Source organism: Truncatella angustata (assembly GCF_020726525.1).
Source record: "Truncatella angustata strain MPI-SDFR-AT-0073 chromosome Unknown BKA67scaffold_6, whole genome shotgun sequence".
Taxonomy (NCBI): domain Eukaryota; kingdom Fungi; phylum Ascomycota; class Sordariomycetes; order Amphisphaeriales; family Sporocadaceae; genus Truncatella; species Truncatella angustata.
Window position 1 is genome coordinate 2,458,605 of NW_025763386.1, and position 25,789 is coordinate 2,484,393.

Sequence of the window (25,789 nt, forward strand, 5' to 3'; positions counted from 1 at the left end):
GCACATTCATCAACCTTGACTCAGCTGTTCTTCAATCAGTTGCCCGCTGGTATCAAATTGTCTGTAGTCACAAGGGCTCTCGGATAGAAAGAAAAGAAACTGAAAACTGAGTCCTACATTGCACCGTTCTCCGATCTACCCGACAAGGCGCCACGAGCACAACAACAGAAGAATCCGCCTCGACGTCTCAAAGTTATATCCGGTCCACAACCCCTCAGTATGAGCTCTTCACGGCCCAGCGCGGCCTTCAATTCACTGAGGATGGGAGGTAAGCTACCCAGCCCCTTGACAATTGGCACGACCCCGACAGAGACTGAATAGTAGGCCAGAGATTATCCGCGAGAAGGTACAGGATGGCATTACTGGCGAAACAAGGGATCTATCCTATACTCAATGCAAAATTGTGGGCAATGGATCCTTTGGTGTAGTCTTCCAGACCAAGCTCTCCCCATCGGGTGAAGATGCTGCAATCAAGCGAGTGCTCCAGGATAAAAGATTCAAGGTATTTCAGCATAACAGCACCCAGTGCAGCACCCCCACCCCTTACTGACAGGTTTTGTTAGAATCGTGAGCTACAAATCATGCGCATCGTTCGACACCCCAACATTGTTCAGCTCAAGGCCTTCTACTACTCCAATGGCGAGCGTGTGAGTCCAATGAATAGAATCTCCCGAGAAATCGCGAACCGCAACTAACTCGGAGTAGAAGGATGAGGTCTACCTGAATCTGGTGCAAGAATTTGTCCCTGAGACCGTGTACCGAGCCTCGCGCTTCTTTAACAAGATGAAGACTACAATGCCGATCCTCGAGGTCAAGCTGTACATCTACCAGCTCTTCCGAGCTCTAGCCTACATCCACTCGCAAGGCATCTGCCATCGTGACATTAAGCCGCAAAACCTGCTCCTGGATCCCAACTCAGGCATACTCAAGCTTTGCGATTTCGGCAGTGCAAAGATATTGGTGGAGAACGAGCCCAATGTCTCATACATTTGCTCGAGATACTACCGTGCGCCAGAACTGATTTTTGGTGCCACAAACTACACCACCAAGATTGGTAAGTACTCTTCTCTCTCCCTCTCTCTTGTTCAAATTCTTTTGATTTTACCCCCGCCCCCCTTGTGTATGAAATGATTAGCTCACCACGGTTTAGACGTCTGGTCCACGGGTTGTGTGATGGCAGAGCTCATGCTCGGCCAGCCGCTCTTCCCTGGAGAGTCGGGTATTGACCAGTTGGTGGAAATCATCAAGGTTCTGGGAACTCCGACACGAGAGCAGATCCGAACTATGAATCCGAACTACATGGAGCACAAGTTCCCCCAGATCAAGCCTCATCCATTCAGCAAGGTCTTCCGCAAGGCCGACGCCGACGCGCTTGATCTCATTGCCAAGTTGTTAGAGTACACCCCTACGCAGCGTCTTCGTGCCGTCGATGCCATGGTTCATCCATTCTTCGACGAGCTTCGAGATCCCAACACCAAGTTCCCAGATTCGCGCCATTCCACTGGCGTTCTGAAAGATCTGCCTCCCCTATTCGACTTCACGAAGCACGGTAAGTGCTTGCATATATGCTAATGGTGGACAATCTTGGGCACGACAACTAACCAGCAACAGAACTATCTATCGCCCCTTCGTTGAACTCCAAGTTGGTGCCAGCCCACGTCAAGCCCGAGCTGGCATCGCGAGGCCTAGATATCGACAACTTGACGCCTCTTTCAAAGACTGAAATGATGGCCAGGTTGGACTGAGACTCGGTCTGATCTCTGCTGTTCTTTCAAAGTGTCAACTCTGGTCCGATACCGCAGCTATCGTTTACAATATTTGAGCCTCGTAACATGGCTCTTGATGCTTTCGCCCAGTCTACCAGATGGAACCATAGAGACCTTACGAGCCTTGAAGAATCCAACTATTCGCAAGCCTGGCATGTCGTCTTCCTAGCGAAGTTGCCAAGGATCAGACAGCTTGGGGAGGGAATGGTCTTCTACCAAGATTTGAGGCAGCATCGAAGACTAGTCGGGCTCTCAACCTGTTGAGGCCTGAAGAGGTAACGTTGAAGTCTGTCTCTGTCGGTTGGCGGGAGCAAGAATTCTACATCACATGGGGCAACCTGGTGGAAAGGCCGGCAATGGGCTTGAATGCTCCAGACTTGTTTGCATGATTGTGATAGCATCTTCGTTACTGGTCTTGTTCGATTACTCGGTTTATCCTTGTTGGCCTGGCCACGAGGTGCTGGAACTGGAACTCGTGCCTTTTTTTTTTTTTCAAAGACGTTGCCCCGTGCTCGTGCTCGATGAAAAGGGGGGGGGGGGACAAAATTGGCGTACATGTTTTATTTTGCAGATGCTGCCGTGTGGGGGAACTTTCAGGCGTGCACATGGCAAGGAGTAGGTATGGTATCATGATATTTGGCGAGGAGAGATACCCTCCCCCCGCTTCTTGGCAGCACAGGCTTGAGTGGAATTTGGTATGCCATCGGGGAGACCTGGCGTCAACTTCTAAAAGATTTTCTTTTCCAACAAAAGGACAGGTAAATTTGTACCAGTCAAACATGGTGGCAAAAAGAACGGAACTGTTAAAGACCAGATGATGCTGTGGCTACTTTCATGATAAGAAAGACGACAAATCAATGAAGAGACCTCTGACCATGCATCCTACCGTACGTTGAATTGTCTTGTTACTCTGTTGTGCTGATTTTTCTTCTTCTCCCCCCCCCCCCCCCCCCCCCCCCCCCTCCCTTTTTTTTTTTTAATGTTCAAGATTTTCATGTGAACGTTGTTATGTATGCCATGCCGTTTGGTGAGCTGTAAACATTTACTGTATTCACTATTACGGGCTGCTCCTGCGACAGACTGGGCTCACTAATGAGTAGTGACTGCCAGCGGCTGCATCTACGTTGAAATCAAAATTGTGAATGTGCAATTGCAATCTGCATCTGCATCTGAATCTGTATCTGAATCTCAATCTGTATCTGAATCTGTATCTGAATCTGTATCTGAGCAAAGTCCACACAAATCGACCCCACTAAAAACGACAATTCTGAGGTACACAAGGTTAGATATCCAATGGATAAGACGAAGATAACATCAGCCACAGCTCACCAGCCTCATGATCGTTCAATTGTAGCTTCGTTGATGATTGTTCTTGACGTTACAGTAACCTACTTTAGTTCCAGCACATCCTAGTCCGTGCTGTGCTGTGCTTAGTTGCGCGTCTCGTTGTAACAGCAGCTTCAACCTCACGCCTCACGCCTCACGTCTCACGCCTCCCGCCCAACACACAATACATTGGCGAATCGCGGCAATGGCAGATTACGATCGCAGACAAGGCGGCGGTGGTCATAATCGCAAGCGTCGCTTTAGAGGTACGCGCCATCCTTTTTGCAGCAGCATAAAACATAATAGAAAAGAAAAGAAAAGCGCATGCCATTTGGAAGCTATTCTCAAGCTTCAGTCATGGCATGACGTGACAATAACACAAATATCAACCAGCTCTGCCGCGATTTCTTCGCCGGCGTAGCACTGCGACCGGGATTGTTGCTAACAGAAACTACAGAAGACGACGATTTTGATCGCCGACAGCCCCGTGGTGGACGCAGATACGATAACCCGCCGCCGGTTCATTTCCGCATCCGCAAACAGCTTTTGAGCTTGGCCGAGTCGCCTCTACGAAGATGGCACGAGGAGGTACAGTCCATTGCCAGCGCGGTGGCCGACAACTACGACAAGGAGGAAGTCAAGAGTAACTTCCTAGACCTGACGACACAGCTGGTGCTTGAGCAGCCGCTCAAGACGCCCTTCGTCGCAGCTGTCGTCCTAATCGCCAACTCTCTGAGACCCGACGTCGCAGCCGATGTTCTTGCCAAGATCATTCCCTTGATTGAAGAGCAGATCAACATTGGTGATTGGCGCAACGTCAAGCTCCACCTCAAACTCCTGGCCTGTCTACAGAGTTGTCTGGAGGGCGATGGCTTGTTCCCTGTCTTGGAAGAGCTTTTGGACCGAGCCGTCGAACTCCAGACCAGCAGCTCTGATGACACAATCGGCACCGAACTCGTCAAGATCATTCTTTTGACCATCCCGTACATAATGGCATCCACCCCAGGACAGGGACAACAAAAAGCCGCCGAACTCATGGACAAAACCGACGTCATTGCCTCCGAGCCTCATGCCCTGCAAGTTCTCATCGATCCCTACCATCCCGAGAGCGGCGAAGAAAGCCCGGCCGCCAACGCAAGCCTGATAGGGCTCTTGCAGAAGCAGTTGCAGAATGAGGCCAACAACGGCTGGGAGCTGTCGTGTCTGCCTCGCCCATGGAAGCTGCCTCTGGAAGAAGTAGAGCAGCAGGACAAACTGGACAGTGCTCAGAAGCATGCTCTGCCAGCCATTACCATACCAGAGACTGTCATTGCCGGTCCTAGGCCTCTGTTTCCCGAGATCTACTTTTCTGTCTACATGAATCAGGAAATTGAGTCGGTTCCATCGCTCACGAATATCGCCGCATCGCTCGTACGAGATGCACTACTGGATACCATCAACATTCTAGATTTCAATCGGAATGTCACGGCACGATACCTTATCGACGTTGACTGTTACTTTGCCGACGGCACATTCGTCAAGCGAGCAACTCCCTTCGACCGACTCCGGGAAATCGATGGTGACCGCTCAACTTGGAAGCCCGAAGACGTCGCCGTTGACGCAGTCTTCTCGCAGCTTTTCCAGCTACCGACACCCGAGCATAAGCTGGTCTACTACCACTCGGTACTGACTGAGGCTTGCAAGATTGCACCTGCAGCCATCGCACCAAGTCTGGGCCGAGCAATTCGTTATTCGTATCAGAATCTTCATAGGCTGGATTTGGAGCTGGGCTACCGATTCCTGGATTGGTTCACACACCATCTTAGCAACTTCGGCTTCATGTGGAAGTGGGCTGAGTGGGCCGACGATGTTGATCTGCCAGACATCCACCCTTGCAAGTCTTTCATCGTAGGAGCCCTGGATAAGGAGATTCGCTTGAGTTTCGCACAACGAATCAAGGGGACCCTCCCCGAGAATTATCAGGGTCTCATTGGTCCTGAGAAAGAACAAGATACCCCAGAGTTCAAATTCAACGATGAGCATACACCTTTTTCTGCTGAAGGAAAGGAGTTGGCGACTTTGCTCAAGAAGAAGTCGCCGGATGAAGAAATCCAGCCCGTCGTCGATCGCATACACTCGGCTGCTCTCGAGCTGTCAATTGATCCTCTTGTCAGCAGCACCGATGTCTTCGTAACTGCAGTCTGCTGGGTTGGTTCCAAGTCCCTGTCACATGTTCTAGCTGCCATCGAGAGAACAAAGGATCGCCTGCTCGATATCGGCGCCGCCTCCGAGGCTGCCAGGCAGCAGATCATCACATCCGTCATGACTTATTGGTCAGCACATCCTGGCATTGCCATTACCATTGTCGAGAAGCTGCTCAACTACACCATTATCACACCTGCCGCCGTGATTGAGTGGGCTCTTGTTGGTGGCAAGGCAGGCTCCGGAGGCGACGCACTGACAAAGAGCTGGGTGTTCGAGCTGGTGTTCGAGACTGTAGTCAAGGTCACAGGCCGCGTGAGACAAGTTAGCACCGGGTCCGGCGGCAGCGAAGCCGATGGTGAGGTCACAGCCATGCGCGAGCTGTTCAAAGCCATGGAGGATGCTTTAGTCGGCTGGTCTGACGGCGCCAAGGACCAGATGTTGGACCCTGCCGAATCTATGGATGGCGCCGGTGGAAGGCGCGAGGAGATCATTCAGCGATGGGGCGAGAGATGGCTGCGTGTCTTCAGGCGCCGGTCTGCAATTGAGGAGGCTCATCTGCAAACAGGAAGTCAGTAGATGTAGCCGGGCCTGGGCCGCTAACATGCAATGTAATATTGTTCTGGGATGGTTTGGAGTTGTTGGGAACTCAGATTCAGGCATTTTTGTTTTTGTTTTTTGTCACTACCTTTGAATGTATCATAGGACACCAAAATCAAGGGCGAGTCATGAGTCAAATAGAGCACTAGAGATGCTATCGCTATCTAAGCATCTTTCTACCAAATCCCTATTTTGTGCCCAAGGCGACCTTGTGAATAGTTAACAGTCTGACTGCCTTGCGTTACTTCATGAATCGTCAATTGTCTTGCAAGTTTCCCAAATGCCGTTCCTGAGCATGTAGAGCAATGGCATGGACCCGAAAATGCGGGGTAATCAACTTGTATAGCTGCGTCGACCAGGCACACTTTATACCTGAGCCCTGCAGCGGTGGCAGAGGCTAAATTCAGCAGGGTTGCCTGGCCATTATTCGGACTTGAAATCCAAACTGTTTCCCAACATCTTGTCGCAAAATGCCACCACGCGGCACCAAACGGCCACGTCGATTGCATTGCGATGGCGAGGGTTGTGGTGATCCGGACTGTTCCAGATGCTGGGGAAGTGCGGATGACGGTGACGCTCCTACTGTCGGTGCATGGACGGAAGTGGTGGATCTGACCAAAGACGTGGACGTGGCCGGCGGAGGGGTGAGGCGCGGCGCGGGCCCTCCGCGGCGACAACCAAGCGGTGACCATAAGTCTTTGCGGATCATGAGCCCAGCAAAGACCACTGTGGGAAAAGACGCGCCCGGCTTTCAGGCAATGGTCGATGCGCTCGACGACAAGACAGTCCGAGATACCTTGGTCCGCCTGGCGTCCATGGCGCCGTCGGCCCAGACGGCCATCAAGCAGGCATACAACAGCCAGCTCCGGGAATGCGAGCTCAGGGCCGACGAGAAGCCGTTGGAGCCGCTCGACGTCGACCACTACAGCAAGAAGGCCTGGCACGCGCTCTACACGTCGGACGCGGCGAAGAGGTGGGAGACGTTCGACGAGGTCCGGCGCCTCGGCGCCAAGAAGCGCGCGACCGATGCCATCGCGGGATACGTGAAGGAGATCCGGCAGAAGATCCGCGAGACGACGCCGTTCGATGATAAACTATGCGCCCTCGAGACCATAAGGAAGATCTTCAAATCCATCCTGCTCGGGAGCAACGAGCTGGCCAAGAGTGTCAGAGCCCACATCTGCGATACCAGGAGTCCGGAAATTGGGGGGCATGTCATGCACATTTTGCTTGTCATGTCAAATGAGGAGGTTCTACGTGCTAGGGGTACGGCCGATGAGAAAGGGACCTTGATTCAGAAGTTCTGGTGGTGTTGGAATGAAAGCAAGAGATACAATCTGCTCGAATTCCAGAATATGATCCATACCATCATGGTTGTTATGGGTGGTGGAGAAGACAATGACTTGGCCAGGTTTTGATGATACACTGTGTACTTTTCCTTTGGATTGATCACTATTAGCCCTTCGGGGTCGACTGCCAGGCGAGTGTCCACGTCATATGGTGTTGTGTGATAACTAGTCTGATACGAAGGGGGTGGCTGACGAGAAATCTGGGACGGACTTCCTCCTCCCTTTCGTATCAGGCAATATACACTGGTCGGAGTTTGTAAGTTTACTAGAGATTGCCAGCCTCCTGTGCAGCAGGTTGAGTTGCATCTCTCTCAGCCCACGGCTTCGGGGCGACTTATATCTACACTCCTCGTTTGCTTCCAGATAATCAACTACGTATGCTTACTGAAGGTTGTGAACAATCACAAGAAACGGTCCGATCATTTTGCATGTCGTCGTTTGGACTTCAGGATTTCATTGAGAGAATATTCCTGCGTGGCATACCCTGGCTCTATATCCCAGGCTCGGCGGTTGAACTAAGCGATTTGGGGATGGCGCGAATTTGTTGCAATATACACATGCTCATACGCGTAGCTTCTGATTGCCTGGCCGATCAATTGGTAAAATCATATGATATGCAAATGCTTACTTGCGTAGCTCTTGTTTGCCTTGTCTGTCGGGATCAATCAAAAACATGCTATCTAAAGCAGCCCTGTCCGGCGAATCAAGAATGCCGTTTGGACATTTCCATCGCATACTATTGTCGTGACTTGTTTCTAGCATCCAGACGCGATGCAATCAATCTGTCCGGGCGATAGATCATTTGGCCCTGCCGTCGTTGGTTGTCGCAACGATTTCGACTTCAGCATCACCTTTGAAGAAACCATCCTGTCTATTGTACCCTCAGGTTTATTCATCCTCATTGCAGCGTGGCGATTACATACCCTCACTAGCTACCAAAAGCTTATCCGAGGTCATGCAATTCGATATCTGAAATCGGTAGGGTTTACGCTCAGCCCATATTTATAACGGACGCGGCTGACCACATGGGAAGGCATCATTGCTGGCACTTGTAGCATTGGAGTCCACGACTCTAGCACTCGTTGCTCAACAGTTACCACGCGATGAGGCCGGAGATAAAGTCACCGCAGCCGCGGTCTTGACCATATTGGCAACATTACTACTACTTGTTATTTCCAACCTCGAGCACTCTAGAAGTCTTCGTGCTTCCGTGCTGATCAGCCTCTATCTTGTCCCGACAGTTTTGTTTGATATCGCCCGGGCGAGGACCTGGTGGCTTGCATTTGGGGGGCTTTCATGCACTGTTTCATTCACAATAAAAACAATCTTCAAATTCTGCATCGCTGTCCTCGAGGCAGTCCCGAAGAAGCGTTGGCTCGAGGATGACCAAAAACAGAAGGGTATCAGCCCGGAAGAGACCAGCGGAGTTTACTCTTTGGCTTTCCTGTGGTGGCTCAACCCGCTGATCTACTTGGGATCCCGCAAGGTTCTTGACTCTGACGATTTATATCCTCTAGATACCCAGCTCTCCTCAAATAATCCACTTCCTGGGTTCAGGAAGATGCACGAACCCTTCAATGACAATGCAAACAGTATAAGTATACTCTTTCGCCTTGTGCGAACGGCAGGATTGGCGCTACTTGCTCCGGTTCCGGCGCGACTGCTATTAATTGGCTTCTCTTTCTGTCAGCCGTTCTTCATCCAAACGCTTACCCGCTTCCTCCAAGGAGACGGAACATTGGACAACAATACTGGGGCAGGTCTCATCGGCGCCAGCATCCTCATTTACTCGGGACTATCCTTGTCCGCGTCCATGTATTGGTATTATCACTATCGACTCCTCACGAGACTTCGTGCAACACTCGGCACTATAGTCTTCGACAAATCTCTACATCTCTCCGAGGTCGACGACTCCGTATTGACCGTGATGAGTTTGGACATCAACCGTGTCTATGGCGGACTGCACAACATACACGAGCTATGGGCGAATACTTTAGAAGTGGCCCTTGCAGCATGGCTCCTACAAAGACAACTCGGTGCTGCATTTGCGGCTCCAATCGTCGTTGTGGTCGTATGCGTCGGGCTTACGACGGGGGTAGGTAAGTATGCTGGCAAATGGCAAGGTGACTGGTCGGACAAGACCCAAGGCCGCGTCAAGCTTACTTCGGGCATAATCACACAGATCAAGGAGGTGAAATTGTCGGGCCGGGCTGAACAGATGGTAGCTCTGGCACACCGTCTGCGCGAGGATGAGCTGAACTCAGGAAGCAGATTTCGACTTCTCGGGGTGTTCTCTACTTGTGTCGCTTTTGCCCCGATGCTCCTCGCTCCTGTGATCACATTTGCCGTCACGGACATCGGGCGCCCTCTTGATACGTCGCAGGTCTACGTTTCTCTGGCATACTTGACACTTCTCGCCAGCCCATTGTCTCAGCTGTTCCAGACAGTCCCGATGATGCTGGCATCCACAGCGAGCTTCAGAAGAATCCGGGATTTCCTGGCTCAGCCATGTCGAGGCGTCTACGACGTGGCTCCTCCTGTTGTAGACGAGGAGGGCGTGGAGGAGTCCTTCTCATTCCAAGATGCATGCCTAGGGTGGCAAGAAGGTCGATGGACACTCTCGAATCTTAATCTCGCCTTTCTCGAGTCCCAGCTGTCGATAATTATAGGACCTGTTGCATCTGGGAAGTCAACAATCTGCAAGAGTATATTGGGAGAAGTGCCGTTCGTTGGGGGAACCATCAGGACTGGAGCGGCCTGTCACGAGAAAGTAGGCTTCTGTGACCAAGCTGCGTTTCTGACGCACGACTCTATTCGGGCAAATGTCATCGGACCTGAGCCATTTGATGCTGCGAGGTATGAATCCATCCTTCGAGCTACCTTGTTAGATGTAGACATTGCATCGTTTCCAGAAAGAGATGGCACTCAAATCGGCAGTAAAGGGATGGCCCTCAGTGGTGGTCAGAAACAAAGGGTAGCCCTGGCTCGTGCGCTGTACCTCGACGCCAAAATCTATGTTTTGGATGACGCACTCAGTGGTCTCGACATAAAAACAGCTGATGCCGTGGTCCAGAGTCTTTTTGGTCCGCAGGGCCTCCTACGGGACAAGACCGTCATATGGTGTACTCATTCTACCAAGTATCTTTCTCTAGCGCAACAAGTCATAGTCCTGGGAAAAGAGGGTATGGTACAGCGTTGCGGTCCTCCGGATCCGCAGACGTTCGATCTCACCGAGGCAAGCGCGCCGGGTAGTATAGAGCTCGATGCGCAATCGTCTACTCATGGTTCGCCGCCTGGCCAGCCGCCCGCCACTACAGCGGTTGTCACCAATCCGGAAACGAACATTCTCCGAAGTCGACACGACAGTCAAGTATATGCTCTGTACCTCCGAGCTCTCGGCCCTGGAATCATGGTCCTCGTTGTCGCGACAGGCGTCCTCTTCGGCTTTTCATGGAGTTTTGGGACAATATGGGTCGGCTTCTGGACCAGAAATACGTTTGACCGGCCCGCGTCCGATTCCCGGTCATTCTACCTAGGCCTGTACGCTGTCTTCCAGGTCTTCGGCGTCGTCGCCCTGGCCATGTACTGTAGTAGCACGCAGCTTCTGATGTCCAGACGAGGAGGCTCGCAGCTCCACGCCAGGGCCATCAGGCACCTGTTCAGCTTGCCGTTGAGCTATTTCGGTACGGTAGACTCGGGAGTTACGACGAACCTCTTTTCGCAGGATATGGGCATGCTTGACAATAATCTGACTTTCGCAATCTCTAACACTTTCCTCTCCGGCTTCACGGTTGTTGGGCAGCTCGTCGTGGTAGCTGTTGCAACGCCGTTCGTGGCTGTTGGATACCCTCTCATTTTCGGGGTCTTGTACGTACTTCAGAACTACTACCTCAGGACCTCAAGACAGCTGAGACTACTTGATCTCGAAGCAAAGAGTCCTCTATAGTGAGTTTGTCCAGGTGCGATACTCTAGAAATCGGGGGCACGCACCACTAACAGCGAAAGCTCAAAATTCCAGGAAGTGGCCACGGGATTAATCTCCATCCGGGCTTTTAAATGGGCCGGTGATTACCAACGATCCTATGGTCTGCTCCTAGACAAGTCCCTGCAACCGGACTACCTACTAGATCTCGTCCAGCAGTGGTTGTCGCTCAGCCTGAACCTGATATCCGGAATCATTGCCGTCGCAGTCACTTGCTTCGCCACGCAGATCTCCTCAACCTCGCATGCCGGGCTCGTCGGCGCAGGGCTGGTGTCCCTGATGACTCTCAGCGATCTAATCTGTGCGACCGTGCGGTCCTGGGTGCAGTTGGAAACCTCGCTCGGCGCCGTGAAGCGGCTCAAAGACTTCGAGGGTATCGGCCCGGAAAAGAAGCACGGCAACGAGATGCATCCACCGGACGGCTGGCCCAGCTCTGGTCGTGTAGAGATCAGTGGTGTATCGGCAGGCTACGGAGATGCGCGGGAGAAGCCCAATGCCCTTCAGGACGTTCGTCTCAGCATCATGGGCGGAGAAAAAGTTGCCATAGTCGGCAGAACGGGGAGGTAAGCCGAAATCGTCAAAACCCCGCTTGTGTTTAGTGGCACGATTATGATGTTAATGGTTTTACAGTGGAAAATCATCTCTCCTTCTTCTTCTTATGCGGCTGCTCGACCCTGCACCGGAGACAGCTGAGAAGCTGACGATCGACGGCATTCAGCTCCAGCAACTAGATCGCGAGACGTTGCGGCGGAGGATCATTGCCGTACCGCAAGAGACTATATTCCTAGCCGGCGAGGAAACATTCAAAGAGCTTCTAGATCCCTATGGAAAGCTAAGTGTGGAGCAATGTGAGACTGCCCTCGCCGAGGTAGGTTTACAGGATGCCGTGGACGGGATGGGTGGCTTGCACGCACCGGTCGCCAAAGACGCACTGAGCCACGGTCAGAAACAGCTGCTCGGCCTCGCTATCGCTATAGGCAGAAAGATGCACCGGGACCAAACCGCTGCTCTAGAGACGGCGGAGAAGAAGTCGCGTGTAGAAGGTGGTGTCCTCTTGCTCGATGAGGTGACCTCCAGTGTCGACCCAGAGACCGAGAAAAATATGCAGCTAGTTATCTTCCGGGTCTTCAGCGAGTACACTGTGATTAGTGTAACTCATCAACTCAGGTTTCTGGACAGATATGACGCCGTATATAGTATGTCAAACGGCGAGCTTACCAAATTCGGAAACGTCGATAATTAATTAGATTTCAATTTGTAATTTCTCAAGTTATCCTGGAGAACGGATAGTATGCCGAACAAAGCAGCTTCACGATGTCTGTAGTATAATTCTTCATAGACTATGATTGCACAGGCTTGATAACTCAAGCAAAGCCTCATTGCGCTGTTTTGGTTAATATCCACATTAGACATGCATCCGATACCATTATATAGTTGATTAGTTGTCACCCGGATGTGTTCAAAGTTTTCAATTGCGATAACCGGATGCAGCAGTGTTGTCGTAATGGGCGATACGCGAAAATTTTTATCCCGTCGAGTCACTTCGCTTCCGCGTACCATGCTAATTCTCCTGTGGTTGAAATATACGATGAAATTTGTTACTCTATCGGACTTCGAGGGTTTGCCAAGAAATCCTCAAATAGTAGACCTATATACCTAGCTGTTCGTGTGGCAACGAATATATACCCTGAGATTACCATCGTTCTATTGACGGTGGGCCCACTGTTTTTGAATGTCATAGTTCGTTAAAAGCAAGTTATGGCAGTTGTGATCCATTGATCGTTGACTTGTCCCTGTGATGAAACTGCTTGGGGACAACAGGTCAGCGTACCGGCCTATCGAGAGATCGATGCACCTCGACAGTCCGTGGCTCCGTTCCAGTTATTTTCCTGCGAACAACTGATATCGGCCTATCTTCTCATTTGCTGAGCGTTTGTCGTTTCGCTACTAGCTGTCAGGGAACTTGTGTTAATTTGCAAGTGAGATCTAGGGCTATCGCCAATTGCCGCATCTGACAATTTCAACTTTACCATTGATTCTTCTCTGCTGGATTTTAGCCGTAAAGTTGCAATGCTTGAATCGTGGAGAATCGTCTCAGTGAGCCCCGACACAATCTGCGCCACCGTATGTCAGTAGCTGCCTCTACTTGTGCACTCAGTCCTAGTCAAGAACAACGATACGACCACAACTAGAATAATACTTATGCAATTGATAGAGAGCACAAACGCTAAACCGAGCGATCTCTGAGGGACTTGAACTGATACGACCGATACCGTTGTTCTGGTCTCCTAGGCATCTAACAGTTTCAACATGCTGTCTATGGCGGATCCTAAGACGGCGGTTGAAAGGCCCTGAAATGCAACTGCTGGCCTACTCGTCGTCTCCAGTGCTTCAGAAAAAAGGGCTTGATATGTAAGGTGGGGAAAGAGGGTTGAGAAGCCACCGCCATAGGAAACAGGTTATAGAAACGTTCATGTTCTCGACCGTGTTGAATCCGTCTATTCTTATGAATTTCGTCAAGAGTGATGTAGTGCTTGACCTTTAAATATTCCTAACTTCACCAGTAGTATAAATTCTTCATGCGGCATGAATAAGCTTGGCAGCATTGTATTCAAACATTCGCCTTGCCCCTGATGTGTCCCATGTAGCTGCGTTGACATTTCATGATACCGTCGCATCCGCGAAATCTTGGGTAATCTAAAGTTGAACAATTTCCCGATCTTAATATGCTTGGTAGAAGCATATTATTGCATCAAGGCCGACTTCATTGCCGAAGCCATACGTAGTTCATTCAAATGAAGTGTTAGAATCTATGTTATTTCGTGTGAAGAGGAAGACAGCAGACGTGATTACGATGGGATCTCCGGGTATTGTGTCGTTCATTCTCTTGGGTGCTGCATTTCGACCACTTGGAATACATACACTCAGAGCCTATATTCCAGGCGTCCCAGTGCGTACGCCCAGTGAGCAATTGAACATTGTTGGAAAACAATTACCTAGTGGGCAATTATACTGTAATAGTATCCCAACTCTTTATAAAGTTGTGTCATATGAGATATCTCCCAACAAATACGGCACGAAATCGAGAATTATGTCAGGGATGTTTAAAGCTTCGGGAACCAATGACATATTGTTAATCTACGGACGTAGGCAAAGCACTCTTGAATTTGATATGGATACCCTTCCATCATATCGGCGCAAGCTTGTTGGAGGCGCTTCACGATCCCGGTGTCGCTGAGACCAGTCGCCGTGGGCATTGGATCAGACCCAGGAAATTCGGCGAAGGCCTGAAAGCTGGGCTTCAAGTGGTATTAATCGACGATATTCATCTGATTAAACGTGTCCAAAAAAGCATCCACGCCTCTAGATTCGTTTTCTGGCGTTGCCAACAATAGTCGAGATGTCCAGATCAGAGACGAGTATTGTGGAAGTAAATTGTACTGTAATGAAGCCGGATAGCAATATAATAACCAAAAAGTTTGCAAAGCCGGCGATCGGCGCAGAGATGATAGCATTAGCCAAGACAGTCTAACAGGGTCGTCGGTATTGCTTCTGATTAGCGAGTACTCAGCAAGCTGTGATGAAGGAGCTCCTTGTCTAGATAGGTCAACACAGTTAGACAGAACAGCCTCAAAAGAATACACCGCTGTGATTGGAAGGTAGTAGTTGACTTAACTTTTGAATACCAGTGCCGCGATTAGACTGCTACACACCGTAGCTTGGGTGGCATTAACAATACGCAACACAACGGCCGAAAGAGTGATAACCTGAGTAACCCATCGTCGTAAGGCCAAAAACCTCCAAGCCGGTGCTGCATTTTTTACCTTCTTCCCGTCCAGAGGAATACGAGAAATCCCATGATGCCAAGTGTAATAATGGTCCCAGTCACTACTAATATCGAGCCCAAGATGCCAAGGGCCTCCCTCCAAGACCTAAAGAAGTGCTCACTTCAGCTGAAGTGGTAGTGAAATTGAGTATGCTCCATATGCCTCCCCTTGGCTCCGACAAGTTGCAGAAGTGTGACACTTGAGGTGCGCCATCTCGGATTGTGGCATCCTGGTCTTTACCTACACCTACCAGATAATTACCAGCCTTTCGACGACTTCAAATCATTGGATTATCGGTAAGATATATTTATGGTCTAAGACACGCCGAGATGCGAGTGTCTTCAGACCATCGGACAAAGAGCTTATAAAACTACCAATAGCTCTTCCGAGGGATCATAATCAGCATTTGAAGTCAAATCTATATCTAGTTGGCTGTTGACAACTGGCTTCAGAATGCTCCAGGCTGAGCGCTTTTCATGACATCAGACCGTCTACACAAACAAGATCATAGTCACCAACTTAATAGCCTCAATTAATGCGGCCTTTCATGCAACCTCAAGACGTCCTTCTGCTGGAATTGAGCCATCGCAACTTAACCAACCATGGAAGATTGTACTGATCTTGAGCGCTTAGCAGTCTGCACAAGGAGTGAGCGGCTGTTTCAGCCCTTGGTTTGACAACCATAGCGCTGGGTCATGAGTAAAACGAGATCTATATTCAGAAGCTGTCGACAGATCTTAAATCGTCGGGGTATTAAAGGTGTATGCATCTATTTCTGTGATTTCGGCCGTATTGAACGATTATAGGCATCGACTCACTAAAAACGTGCCTGATTCGTAGGCATAGTACAGACATCTCAACCCAATCAATGGTGGTCGGCCAGAAATGTGACACATTAAACGGCCAAGACAAGAGCCGTGGACTCATATGTCGCCAAGCACACCACATTTCAGAAGGAGCACTGATCGTGAGTCTCGATCCATCGTCATACTTGGGCGCGCTTGTATCCAAGGGAAACTCGACGGAGAGTGCAATGAAGCCAGAGTATTGGTCCTGCTGGGGTTAGAGCCTTCATAGTCTTAACACCGACAATAACATGATAGGTTTAATATATTACTCATCAGACAGGGCTGAAATTGACCATATAATTACCCACCGTTTCGTTGACGCAAATGCCGGAGTTTCCAACGCTAAAGAATTGCCTGAATGTGCCCTGAATTCTTACGCAGTTTCTAGACTACCGCTAAAATACTTTCAAAAGAGGACTCCTCTGCAGTTCAGTTGAACAATAGTGCCTGCGGCGATGCTCGCTGCCGTCCAATCGTGTACGTATCATGAACGCCTGATACATCTCAAGGGAAGGTTTTCCTTAGAGCAAATTAAACAAGGATATTGGAGGATCCATCACGCGAATCAAACCTGAAGATAATAAAGTCACCTTTCGAGATGTGAGATGTGGGCATTCAGCTCTCAAACCACTTAAGGTTAGCTTGCCCTCGGCAGCCTCAGGGGTCTTGTCCTCGCAATCTTACTACTTCTTGATTACCTGTATAAGAGTTTCGAATAGTCCTATAACCGTGCCCACCCACTTTCGCACGCACCCCCTTTTGCACGCCGATCTTCCGACGCGTCAACAACACCACGCTTTTCTTGTAAATGCTAGAACTCAACCAATTGTAATCCTATCGATCTGATATTTTCAATATGGGTAAACTAAATGAACGCGATGTAGCAGAAGCAATTAGTTTGGTTCGAAACGGCGAAACGATAACGCGCGCAGCCAAAGCTTTCGGTATCGTACGGTCTACTTTGTCGCGACGACTTAACGGGTCGCAACCACATTCCTCAGCCCACGAAACGTCAAAGAACCTATCTGAATTGCAAGAAATGGAGCTTGAGCAATGGATTTTACATGAGGAATTGTGTGGACGCGCTCCGGGCTCGAATATGGTGCGACAAATAGCGGCTAATATCATGACTGGTATCGGCGAAATCGACGATACGGTCACCCCTGGATACAATTGGGTATACAAGTTCCTTAGCCGCCACCCACACTTGAAGACTAAGGTTGGACGTGTAATTGACGCTGAGAGGGTCAAAGGCATTGAAAAACAGACCGTAAAGGACTTTTACACGTATATATCACAGGTCAAAGACACCTATAAGATCCTACCAAAGGACATCTATAATATGGATGAAACAGGTGTACAAGAAGCCGAACAAAGTCAAGGCACAGTCATCGGGACGTCTAGGTCACGTCGTTCACGCGTTGCGAAAAACCCAGCAACTGGATGGATGTCAGTTATCCATAGTATCAACGCTATCGGGTTGAAAACAACGAATACGTATATACTAAGAGGAACAACACTACAAGCACAATGGTTACCTGAGGATCTTGAGGAAGCTGAGTATACAGCGACCCCTAAGGGCTGGACCAACTCAGCAGTGGCGCTGTCATGGTTGTTAGAGGTCTTCGAGCCAGAAACCAGACCACAAGAGTCCCCAGACTGCCCAAACCCATGGAGGATGCTCCTCCTCGATGGCCACAGTACTCATGTTACACCCGGGTTCATGCTAAGGGCATTCAGGAAGAGGATTGCCTTGATATACCTACCAGCACACACAAGCGAAGCGCTCCAACCACTTGACAAGACGGTCTTCTCATCGTTGAAGTCCCACTACCATAGGCTAATAAGCCTATACCGTGGTATTCAAGCTACTGGGCCCGTTAACAAGCAACGGATGCTTGAAGCTTATGATAAAGCTTGTGCCCTTGCTTTTACGAAACAAATTATCGAAAGCGGCTGGGCCAAAACGGGTATTTACCCCTTAAATGAATTAATGGTGTTAGGTGACCCTGAGTTCTTCCCACCATCACCTGACACTCAACCTACAACACCACAAAACGAGTCAGATCTAGCTGAAATTGGTCTGTTTACTCCTCATAATAGTAAGGACCTTCGACTTCAAATTAGGGACGTTACCATCAATCATTCGCAAACTTCTAGAGACGTAAGGGAGTTGCTTGGGAAATGTGCTAAGTCACTTGACATGGCGCTCGCAGAACTAGCAACAACACGTCAAGCAAACCTCGATTTGCAAGCTGAACTAGATAATCACAAGCCTGATAAACGTCAAACAGTTAGAAAAGACCCGAATAAGGTCTTTGCTAGTGTTGCAGAGATCAGACCAGCGCAAGACAAGCTGAAAAGGAAGATGCCTGAGCTACAACGCAATGAACAAGTCCCTATTGACTCGTTCCTCGAAATACAACCTTCCACGCGAAAGCGGACACGTAAATAACCTAGAGATAGTTTATTTGAATTGATTTCATGGTGTTATGGCTGGCAGTTGTTGTATCTATCTATCAGTGTGTTTGAGGAAACGTCGGTAAATCGGCGTGCAAAAGGGGGTGCGTGCGAAAGTGGGTGGGCACGGTTAGTGAAAAGCTCATTTTACATGATAGTTTTTCGGATATATCTAATGTCGGCCGTCGTCAACTCCACTTCTGTTTTTGGTTGCAGGATTTCCGAAACGATAGAGAGTCCTCAAGGTAGTTCATCCTTGACTTCGTCGTTGTTCGTCACCGATTGCGGTTTTCAGGGGCGTGTCTATCTCCTCATACTTTCCATTACGTTGTCACGATGCATCTGAATGTTCTTCATGTTATTTTATCCGCTCACTGCTGGAAGATATCCGAAGGCATCCCTGAGTCTTTCTCTCCCGATGCAGATATCGCAAGTATCCGTGATCGCAGTAATAAATACTGCAGAGAATATATCACGATTTCATGCAAGGTCTCCATAGAGCTGGACTCGGAGCATGAAGTGTAGTGAAGCAGAAGAAAACTGTAACATTGAGTGAGAAACCGCGACCTGAGTCACGAGTTTGATATCCAAAGAGCAGCATTTCATTAAAACTTTCTTACATTTGTCGCAATGGATATCTCCCACTTGGGAGGGCATGTTCATCGAGAAGACCAACACCTAATCGTTTTTGTACGTCAGAATAACGAGAACATATACCAATAGATGGCTCCAGGAAGTCATGTTGGGGGGTCAGAAGATAGATACGAATGAATATTTGCCCATCAATATTACCGCGTAGGAAATCCAACGCGTCATGGTTGTGCAGCATGAGTCGGTGGTCATTTTTTAACGTACCATGCTGGAAACACGATTACACATATAATGTAGATATACACGTATGTGATCTATCTCAATATTATCATGAAAGTACTATGCGATAAATTGTATTTAACATATGAGTGAAGATTCGATAGTGGCAAAAATACTTATAGATCCAGATTCCATATGCAATCTTCAGAACAACTCAATTTTATTTTAGTTCATTGCTCCAATGACGGATGATTGTGTCTGCCCCTGTGTTTGAGCAAGATTTTTCGCATCTTTCAGCAAGAGCTGAGACTAATTGATCCGTAATGTAGGGATACAGAGAAATCGTCATAGGTTTACATTGAATACTCAAAACACCTCCTTTAATAAAGAAGTTTGTGTATGTGGAGACCAAAGATGGGTGTTCGGTTTTTCTTCGGCTTTTATCAATATAATACTAAATAACACGGATTAATCCAACACTGTCCGATATGGTGTAGTGGCTAACATATGACGCTCTCATTCTGATCCGTCATGCCCGGGGTTCGATTCCCCGTGTCGGAGTTATGATTCTTTTACATTCGTAATTCGTCTTCTTTTTACCATAGATCGCATTTGCAGCGTCAGACCGGTGTGTCATCGACGAGGCGCAATACCCATTACTCCTTCTCCTACTAACCACTTATCCCACTAATGAATCTTCACATGATTTGTAGCAGCTATATGTATCAATATTTCATTTTTATGCAGTTCTAATTGGGCTGTTTGTTTTGGCATGGAAATGTATATGTCAAGTCTTCTGTCGCGGGCACAGACCACGATTTCGATTCAAGTTTGCGGAAGCTACGGTCGATGTCGCACCGTCTGGATACATAGTACGGTCATTTGCACAGGTCGGACGCCGAGTACTTAAATCTAATCAGTCTGCTCACTTATGGCTTTCTGCGGTTCTCTACTGCTAAGTCGTATTCCGCGTCAATATCATCCGTCCATATCCATCCCATACGGGCTTGGACTCGCCGGTTGATCTCAGGCACACACTGGTCGAAAGGTAGGTCTTTCATGAAATCTGCCTGAGCTTGATAGATCTCGACAGCATCTCGGGAAGTTCTGGCAACCTTTTGCGCACGTGGAAGGCGTACGTGCTGATATACTTGAGCCCAAGTTTCTAGGTCGCCTGGCTTCGGAGGGGACGGGCTTCCCAAGTAATCTTTAAGTGCCCGACCAAGGATATATCCGTCTTCGATAGCCTGGCCTGCACCAGCACCTATTGCTGTGAGTAAAGTGAACGTTCATGCTTTACAAAGAGTCTAACCTTGATGGGGGGTCATAGCATGGGCAGCATCTCCCAATAATACAACCTTGCCGTCCAAGTATGTCCACTGGTCCAGAGGTTTTCGATCATTAATCAGCCATTTTGAAGGTTGTTCAGGCATCAATCTGATCAGCTTCTGGACCTTTTCCTCAAACCCGTTGAAAGCCTCGAAGATCTCTGCTTTATGACCGAGCGCCGTCCAGCTTTCTATTAGGTCGCCTAGGTTTTCTTCCTTTTCGGCCACAAACGCGACAATGTTTAGTGTCCTGTTATTGGATATGGGAAAACACAAGAAGTGACGATTCTTTCCAAGCCATGTTACAGCGTAAGTGTCAAAACCCCACCAGTCCTGAATCTCTGATATCGGTACCAATCCACGGTATGCGATACGACCACTATATTCTGGTTTATCGGTTGCGAATTGGCTTCTGACAGCAGAGTGTATACCATCGCAACCGATAACCAGGTTTGCTGTAACAGTCGTCCCGTCTTGAAACGCGATCAGGACCTCGTTTTCCAAATCCTGCTCGCCAATTAGCTTGCATTGATATTTTACTTCAGTAGTCATACCGTAAGTTTAGCACAACATTTATTGGTATGGAGCTTCGCAGCCTCCCTCTGATTTATGATATCCACAAGAAGATCAAGGAATTCTGCACGGTGCACCGGCAATTGCTTGATCTCTTCTGTATCGGCGGAGGGCACTGTCACGACATCTGTTCCATCATCGAATTTCCGGAAGCTGATCCACACCTTGCTGCGTTTCCCAGATATCTTGGACACTGCGTCGGCTATACCTAGTTTGTTCAGCAACTTCGCGGCGTTGACGCCGATACCAACGCCTGCGCCGATTTCTTTGTATTGTGGAGCTTGCTCATATACATTTATATCAACTGACGATCCGCAGTGGTGGTGAAGCGAAAGGGCAGTGCATAGTCCGCCAATGCCACCACCAATGATAGCCACCGTCAATGGTGCACGATAGACTTTGGGTGTCATTAGTTAAAATTTACTGGACGGCAATATGTGGTGCCAAGCAGTTAAAAATCTGTGGGAACTGAAGAACGATGTCTGCGGTGACCTCCGGCTTATGGGAAATGGTTGGCTCTCTTCTCTGGGTGTTCTGCTTTTTGGCCACGAGATGGGCAGGTTTTGCTTGCAGTCGTGATCTGAAGCTGCGACTTGTACCCCACGAGCAAGGCCCTGTGCAAAGCGGGGAATAAGTCACCATCACATCACTGATACCATACAGATCAATTTTGCAGGGGTTTATGCGGTCTTACGCTACATCGAGGTTCAATTCGCATATTCCAGTCAGCGAGCTGCTTATTGCACAAGGAGAAACTACCTCGTGCGCCAATTGCGGATTCTGGTAGTCATACAGCCTATGGCATTGATTGTCTGGTGTGGAGAGACACTGGTGCAAGTGAAGCACGAAGCAACCTCTACCAGCTGTGATGCAACCTCACTATACCATCGAAATCTAAACTCCAATGCAAGTGCCGTGTGTACTGCAGTATCAGTGAGGGGGGTCATGTTTATCAGAAAGACCACATTCTATTCCGCGAACTTTTGCGATTTCTCCTTCTGCGCACTCTATTAATTCTGTCTTTCAGTCAGCTTTATCATCACACTTCAATCATCGAATCACTACAATGAGCTTTCGACGGGACAAAGAGGAGGTTTTACACCATGAATGTGAAGAAAATCCAGCTAGGATGGTCATTGGCCAAGGAGTCGCGCAGCACTCTGGAAGCATTGGAGGCAGAGAAGATATTGAAATTTTGAAGCTCGACAAGCATGGCTTACCATTGATTCCACAACCGACGAGTCGAAAAGACGATCCATTGGTACGTCCAATCGTGGACATGAAACGTCTGTGACGTCTGGTCAGCTCATAGACTAACTCAGCATAGAACTGGTCACCACCATTAAAGGCACTCGTTCTTTTGCAGGTTAGCTGGCTTGCTTTCTTGGGACCTTTGGGAGCCGCCATAGTCAATCCTGCCTTCCTGCTGCTTAGCAAAGAGTTCAACATATCTGTAGTTCAGGTTTCTTATGAGCTTACAGTCTACATAATAGCAGCTGGTGTTGGGCCGCTTCTTACATTGCCTTTAGCCAACATATATGGCCGGAGGCCAGTATACGTTCTTGGTACTCTAGTAGCTGCGGCCACGAACATCGCAGCTGGTTATTGTAAATCTTGGTCTGGGCTTATGGTAACGAGAGTGTTCAATGGTATCGCTTCTGGTTCTCCAATTGCAATTGGACCTGCTACAGTTTGTGATTTGTATTATTCTCACGAACGTGGATTCTACATGGGGATCTATACGTTGTTTCTGACAAATGGAGCTCACGTGGCGCCATTAATTGGTGGATTCGTCTCACAAAGTCTCGGGTGGCGATGGGCATTTCTCATACCTGTAAGTAAGTTTATTTATACGTTTTACTCACTCAAGTTATAACCGATCAAGCAGGGCTATGTGCAGCTAGCCACACTGGTGTTCACGCTACTTTGCCTACCAGAAACATTATACTCACGTCAGCCAGTATCAACAGACTCCGAGAGCTCTTTTGCAGACCTTCTTCTCTTCAAGAACATGGAGTTCCAGAATACTAAGCTCCATTGGAGTGATTTTCTTCGACCATTTTATATGTTAAAGTACATTCCTATCGTCATTCCTGGTCTGTACTACATGACCGCCTTTGGATTTGGGTCCGTGTTGTTCGCTACAACTGGTGCTCATATATTTAGTGAACTGTACCATTTTAATGTTGCGCAGACTGGCTTAATACTTAGTATACCACTATTTATAGGGTGTTTGTTAGGTGAAATGTGTGCAGGTTGGGTAACAGATTATATGGTTTATCGACACGCCAAAGCTCATGGCGGACGACGGGAGCCGGAACCACGCATCAACGCATTGGTCCTTGCTGTATTATGCCCAATTGGGATCATTATTGACGGTGTATGTTTATCTCACCACAGTACCATTTCTTGGATCGGTCCGGCTGTTGGAATGGGTCTGGCAAACTTTGGCATGCAAATCGCGACTACTGTTACGTATACTTACTGCACTGATGTTTGTCGCGATAATCTCATCTATTAACAGAACTGGGCTGACATATAGCAGTGCTATAGGCCTCAGAGTTCGGAGGTCTCCAGTATCCTCAATGTTTTCCGACACATATTTTCGATGACTACGTCTTTCTACGCGTGAGTATTCCTTGGACTTTGGGCAACCAAACCACTCACAGTTGAAAATCAACAGTATTCCTCTAGGTGAGAGCATTGGATATCAATACGCCTGGCTTATCTTCGCCTTGATTAACGTTGTGTTCTTAATAATGATGGTTCTGCTTCGACTCAATGGGTCTCGCTGGAGGAATAGCGCCTGGCAGAAACCTCCCACATTCCACAACGACATCTAAGTTTGTTGATGACGAAGTCATGGTTCGACGATGCTTCGATTGCCCGTGAATTTACTCGAAACTTGAGCAGCCAAAAGGCATACCCAGTCTGCATCGCAATTATCGCCATGAAGTTTGACCAGATGAACAGGATTGGTTGGGCTGGGCCAGATATATACAACAACAACTTACGTCCTAATCAAAAAGGTCAATTCACAGGATATCACAGAAGTAAGAAAGCTATATATATATATATTCAACTAGTTATAACTACTTATTGCTCATGGTTTTGAGCGTAAAGTCACGGAGTAATTGGAGCGGCGTCATTGTGTGTATCATGAGGCCAGTGGTGGGCAAGGAGCAGGAAGACTACCCTCCAAACTCATCAACAAATTAAACCCTATGGCAGTAAACCAAGAACGTGAAATTTCCAAGCAGATCTCTGGACGAAAATAATTCTTTTTAATAAATGCGGAGTATAAGCGTCTTGAAGGAAGCCAAACCTAAGGTCGCTCGACATATCTATAGAAATGTGTAACAAGAATTTGCGTACCTCATTAGCTTCTTGAGTCCGCAATTAATAGCCGTGATAATATTATTATGTTATTCAGAGGTCTATAGAGCGTGTCATTAAATAAACCGTTGATGTGGCCGATATCAGCGAGAAGACCGTCGCACATGGGACACAATACCATCATACCATCTTACGGCTGCTCACCTAACGCCATCAGCCCTGATATGACGTGCATTGATTTGGCCTTCGTAACTTTCAAATTTTTAATGCTAAAATATGTATAGAAACGTGCGTACCTAGGTAGATAACTCTATAAAAATCCTTGGTCGTGTGGTGCTATGAATCAAGAGCTACACACTTGAGTGCGAGAACAGCAGGAAGAGTATGCCCCGCGAAGTCGAGATGAGCCTCTTGCTTACGACAACACAAAATTTTCCAACGTGATAGCATCTTACATAGTTTGCATATAATAGCCATGTTTCACCCAAGTAAATCTATGATTCTCCATGTTGGGTATTATTGCAGGGCTTTCGATTGGTCAATTTCTATACATTGATGCGATTCAGAATACTTTCCAGTACATATGTTTAGGCAAATAGTTGAAAGGTTTTGGTCACCGAAAGATTCATGCACAATACACTTTTATTATGTGCTAATCCTTCAAGGACTGTTCCTCACTGCCCCTTCGCCCAGACAGAGTCAACATGGACCAATGGTGAGGCCAACAACAGTCGCCGCTGCAAGCCTCAAACGATGAAATCCGACATCAACAATTACTTCTGCTGCTTAGCAGAGAAGCCTTGTTAAAGTGCTGACTCCATGAGCCAAATTTGGCAGACCTCCGCAAATAGAGTGGTCGCTCACACATGTATAGTACTTCTGTTGATCTACTGGCCGTTGATTGGGTCTTGTTACAGAGGAATGATCCTTCTGCGGACCCGCCCACAGAGTGCAGAATTATCTCGGAGCCCAACCTGATCGTAAAGCATCAAAGACTTGAGTAATTATTCGGTGAGCATGCACTTAGATAAAATGGTATGGTTATTAGTATTGTTTCGACCTCTCAGAAACTACAGTTGCTCATGTTGTGCACGTTTGATGGAACGACCGTGCGGCTCTTGCATAGCCACGCCACCCTCCGATCCTTCAAGAACACTGCAAGTGGCTATTTTTATACATGATTCCTTCGATTATAGCTTTGGAAGTATCGCTTTCTTTGCTAGGGTTCCGATCTTATGATCCGGTGAGAGTATGGCTAATGTCTAACCATGATTACAAGTAATCAGAATCTGAGCCGCATCAGGATTTGATACCACAGAAGTCCATATACAACACATTAAGTTAGACACATGTATCTAGTTGTGTGTTTATGGGTTCCGACGGTTTCACTTAGTTCTGCTGAC

At 48.2% G+C, this 25,789-nt stretch overlaps 6 protein-coding genes and 1 non-coding gene across 7 annotated transcripts; 6 read left to right on the forward strand and 1 right to left on the reverse strand.

The window, feature by feature from the left end:
- Positions 1-219: 219 nt before the first annotated feature.
- Positions 220-1,745, forward strand: BKA67DRAFT_520448 (glycogen synthase kinase-3; the record flags this gene model as incomplete). Its single annotated transcript, XM_046098183.1, has 6 exons — positions 220-268; positions 330-502; positions 564-647; positions 706-1,054; positions 1,151-1,549; positions 1,612-1,745. 6 exons carry the CDS (start codon positions 220-222, stop codon positions 1,743-1,745), a joined length of 1,188 nt encoding a protein of 395 aa, XP_045956498.1.
- Positions 1,746-3,139: 1,394 nt separating this feature from the next.
- Positions 3,140-6,072, forward strand: BKA67DRAFT_573343 (cap binding protein). The gene is made up of 2 exons (XM_046103346.1): positions 3,140-3,358; positions 3,550-6,072. The coding sequence occupies exons 1-2, from the start codon at positions 3,298-3,300 to the stop codon at positions 5,850-5,852; spliced, it is 2,364 nt and encodes a 787-aa protein (XP_045956499.1). The 5' UTR covers positions 3,140-3,297; the 3' UTR covers positions 5,853-6,072.
- A 271-nt stretch (positions 6,073-6,343) lies between these two features.
- BKA67DRAFT_538048 (uncharacterized protein) lies at positions 6,344-7,291 on the forward strand (the record flags this gene model as incomplete). Its single annotated transcript, XM_046100423.1, has 1 exon — positions 6,344-7,291. The coding sequence occupies one exon, from the start codon at positions 6,344-6,346 to the stop codon at positions 7,289-7,291; it is 948 nt and encodes a 315-aa protein (XP_045956500.1).
- A 702-nt stretch (positions 7,292-7,993) lies between these two features.
- BKA67DRAFT_648117 (putative ABC multidrug transporter) lies at positions 7,994-12,447 on the forward strand (the record flags this gene model as incomplete). Its single annotated transcript, XM_046105973.1, has 4 exons — positions 7,994-8,200; positions 8,256-11,167; positions 11,222-11,767; positions 11,835-12,447. 4 exons carry the CDS (start codon positions 7,994-7,996, stop codon positions 12,445-12,447), a joined length of 4,278 nt encoding a protein of 1,425 aa, XP_045956501.1.
- Positions 12,448-19,631: 7,184 nt separating this feature from the next.
- Positions 19,632-19,710, forward strand: BKA67DRAFT_t123. Its single transcript has one exon. It is a non-coding gene; the product is annotated as a tRNA-Glu (tRNA).
- A 368-nt stretch (positions 19,711-20,078) lies between these two features.
- Positions 20,079-21,460, reverse strand: BKA67DRAFT_520332 (uncharacterized protein; the record flags this gene model as incomplete). The annotated part of the gene is made up of 3 exons (XM_046098170.1): positions 20,079-20,413; positions 20,462-20,999; positions 21,032-21,460. 3 exons carry the CDS (start codon positions 21,458-21,460, stop codon positions 20,079-20,081), a joined length of 1,302 nt encoding a protein of 433 aa, XP_045956502.1.
- Positions 21,461-22,179: 719 nt separating this feature from the next.
- On the forward strand, positions 22,180-23,893 carry BKA67DRAFT_521075 (major facilitator superfamily domain-containing protein; the record flags this gene model as incomplete). The annotated part of the gene is made up of 5 exons (XM_046098242.1): positions 22,180-22,311; positions 22,378-22,884; positions 22,939-23,544; positions 23,596-23,678; positions 23,734-23,893. 5 exons carry the CDS (start codon positions 22,180-22,182, stop codon positions 23,891-23,893), a joined length of 1,488 nt encoding a protein of 495 aa, XP_045956503.1.
- Positions 23,894-25,789: the final 1,896 nt, after the last annotated feature.

Coding starts and splice junctions, on each gene's coding strand:
- BKA67DRAFT_573343 (XM_046103346.1), top strand. CDS start 3,298: ATGGCAGATTACGATCGCAGACAAGGCGGCGGTGGTCATAATCGCAAG. Junction 3,359..3,549: donor TCGCAAGCGTCGCTTTAGAG/GTACGCGCCATC, acceptor CAGAAACTACAG/AAGACGACGATTTTGATCGC.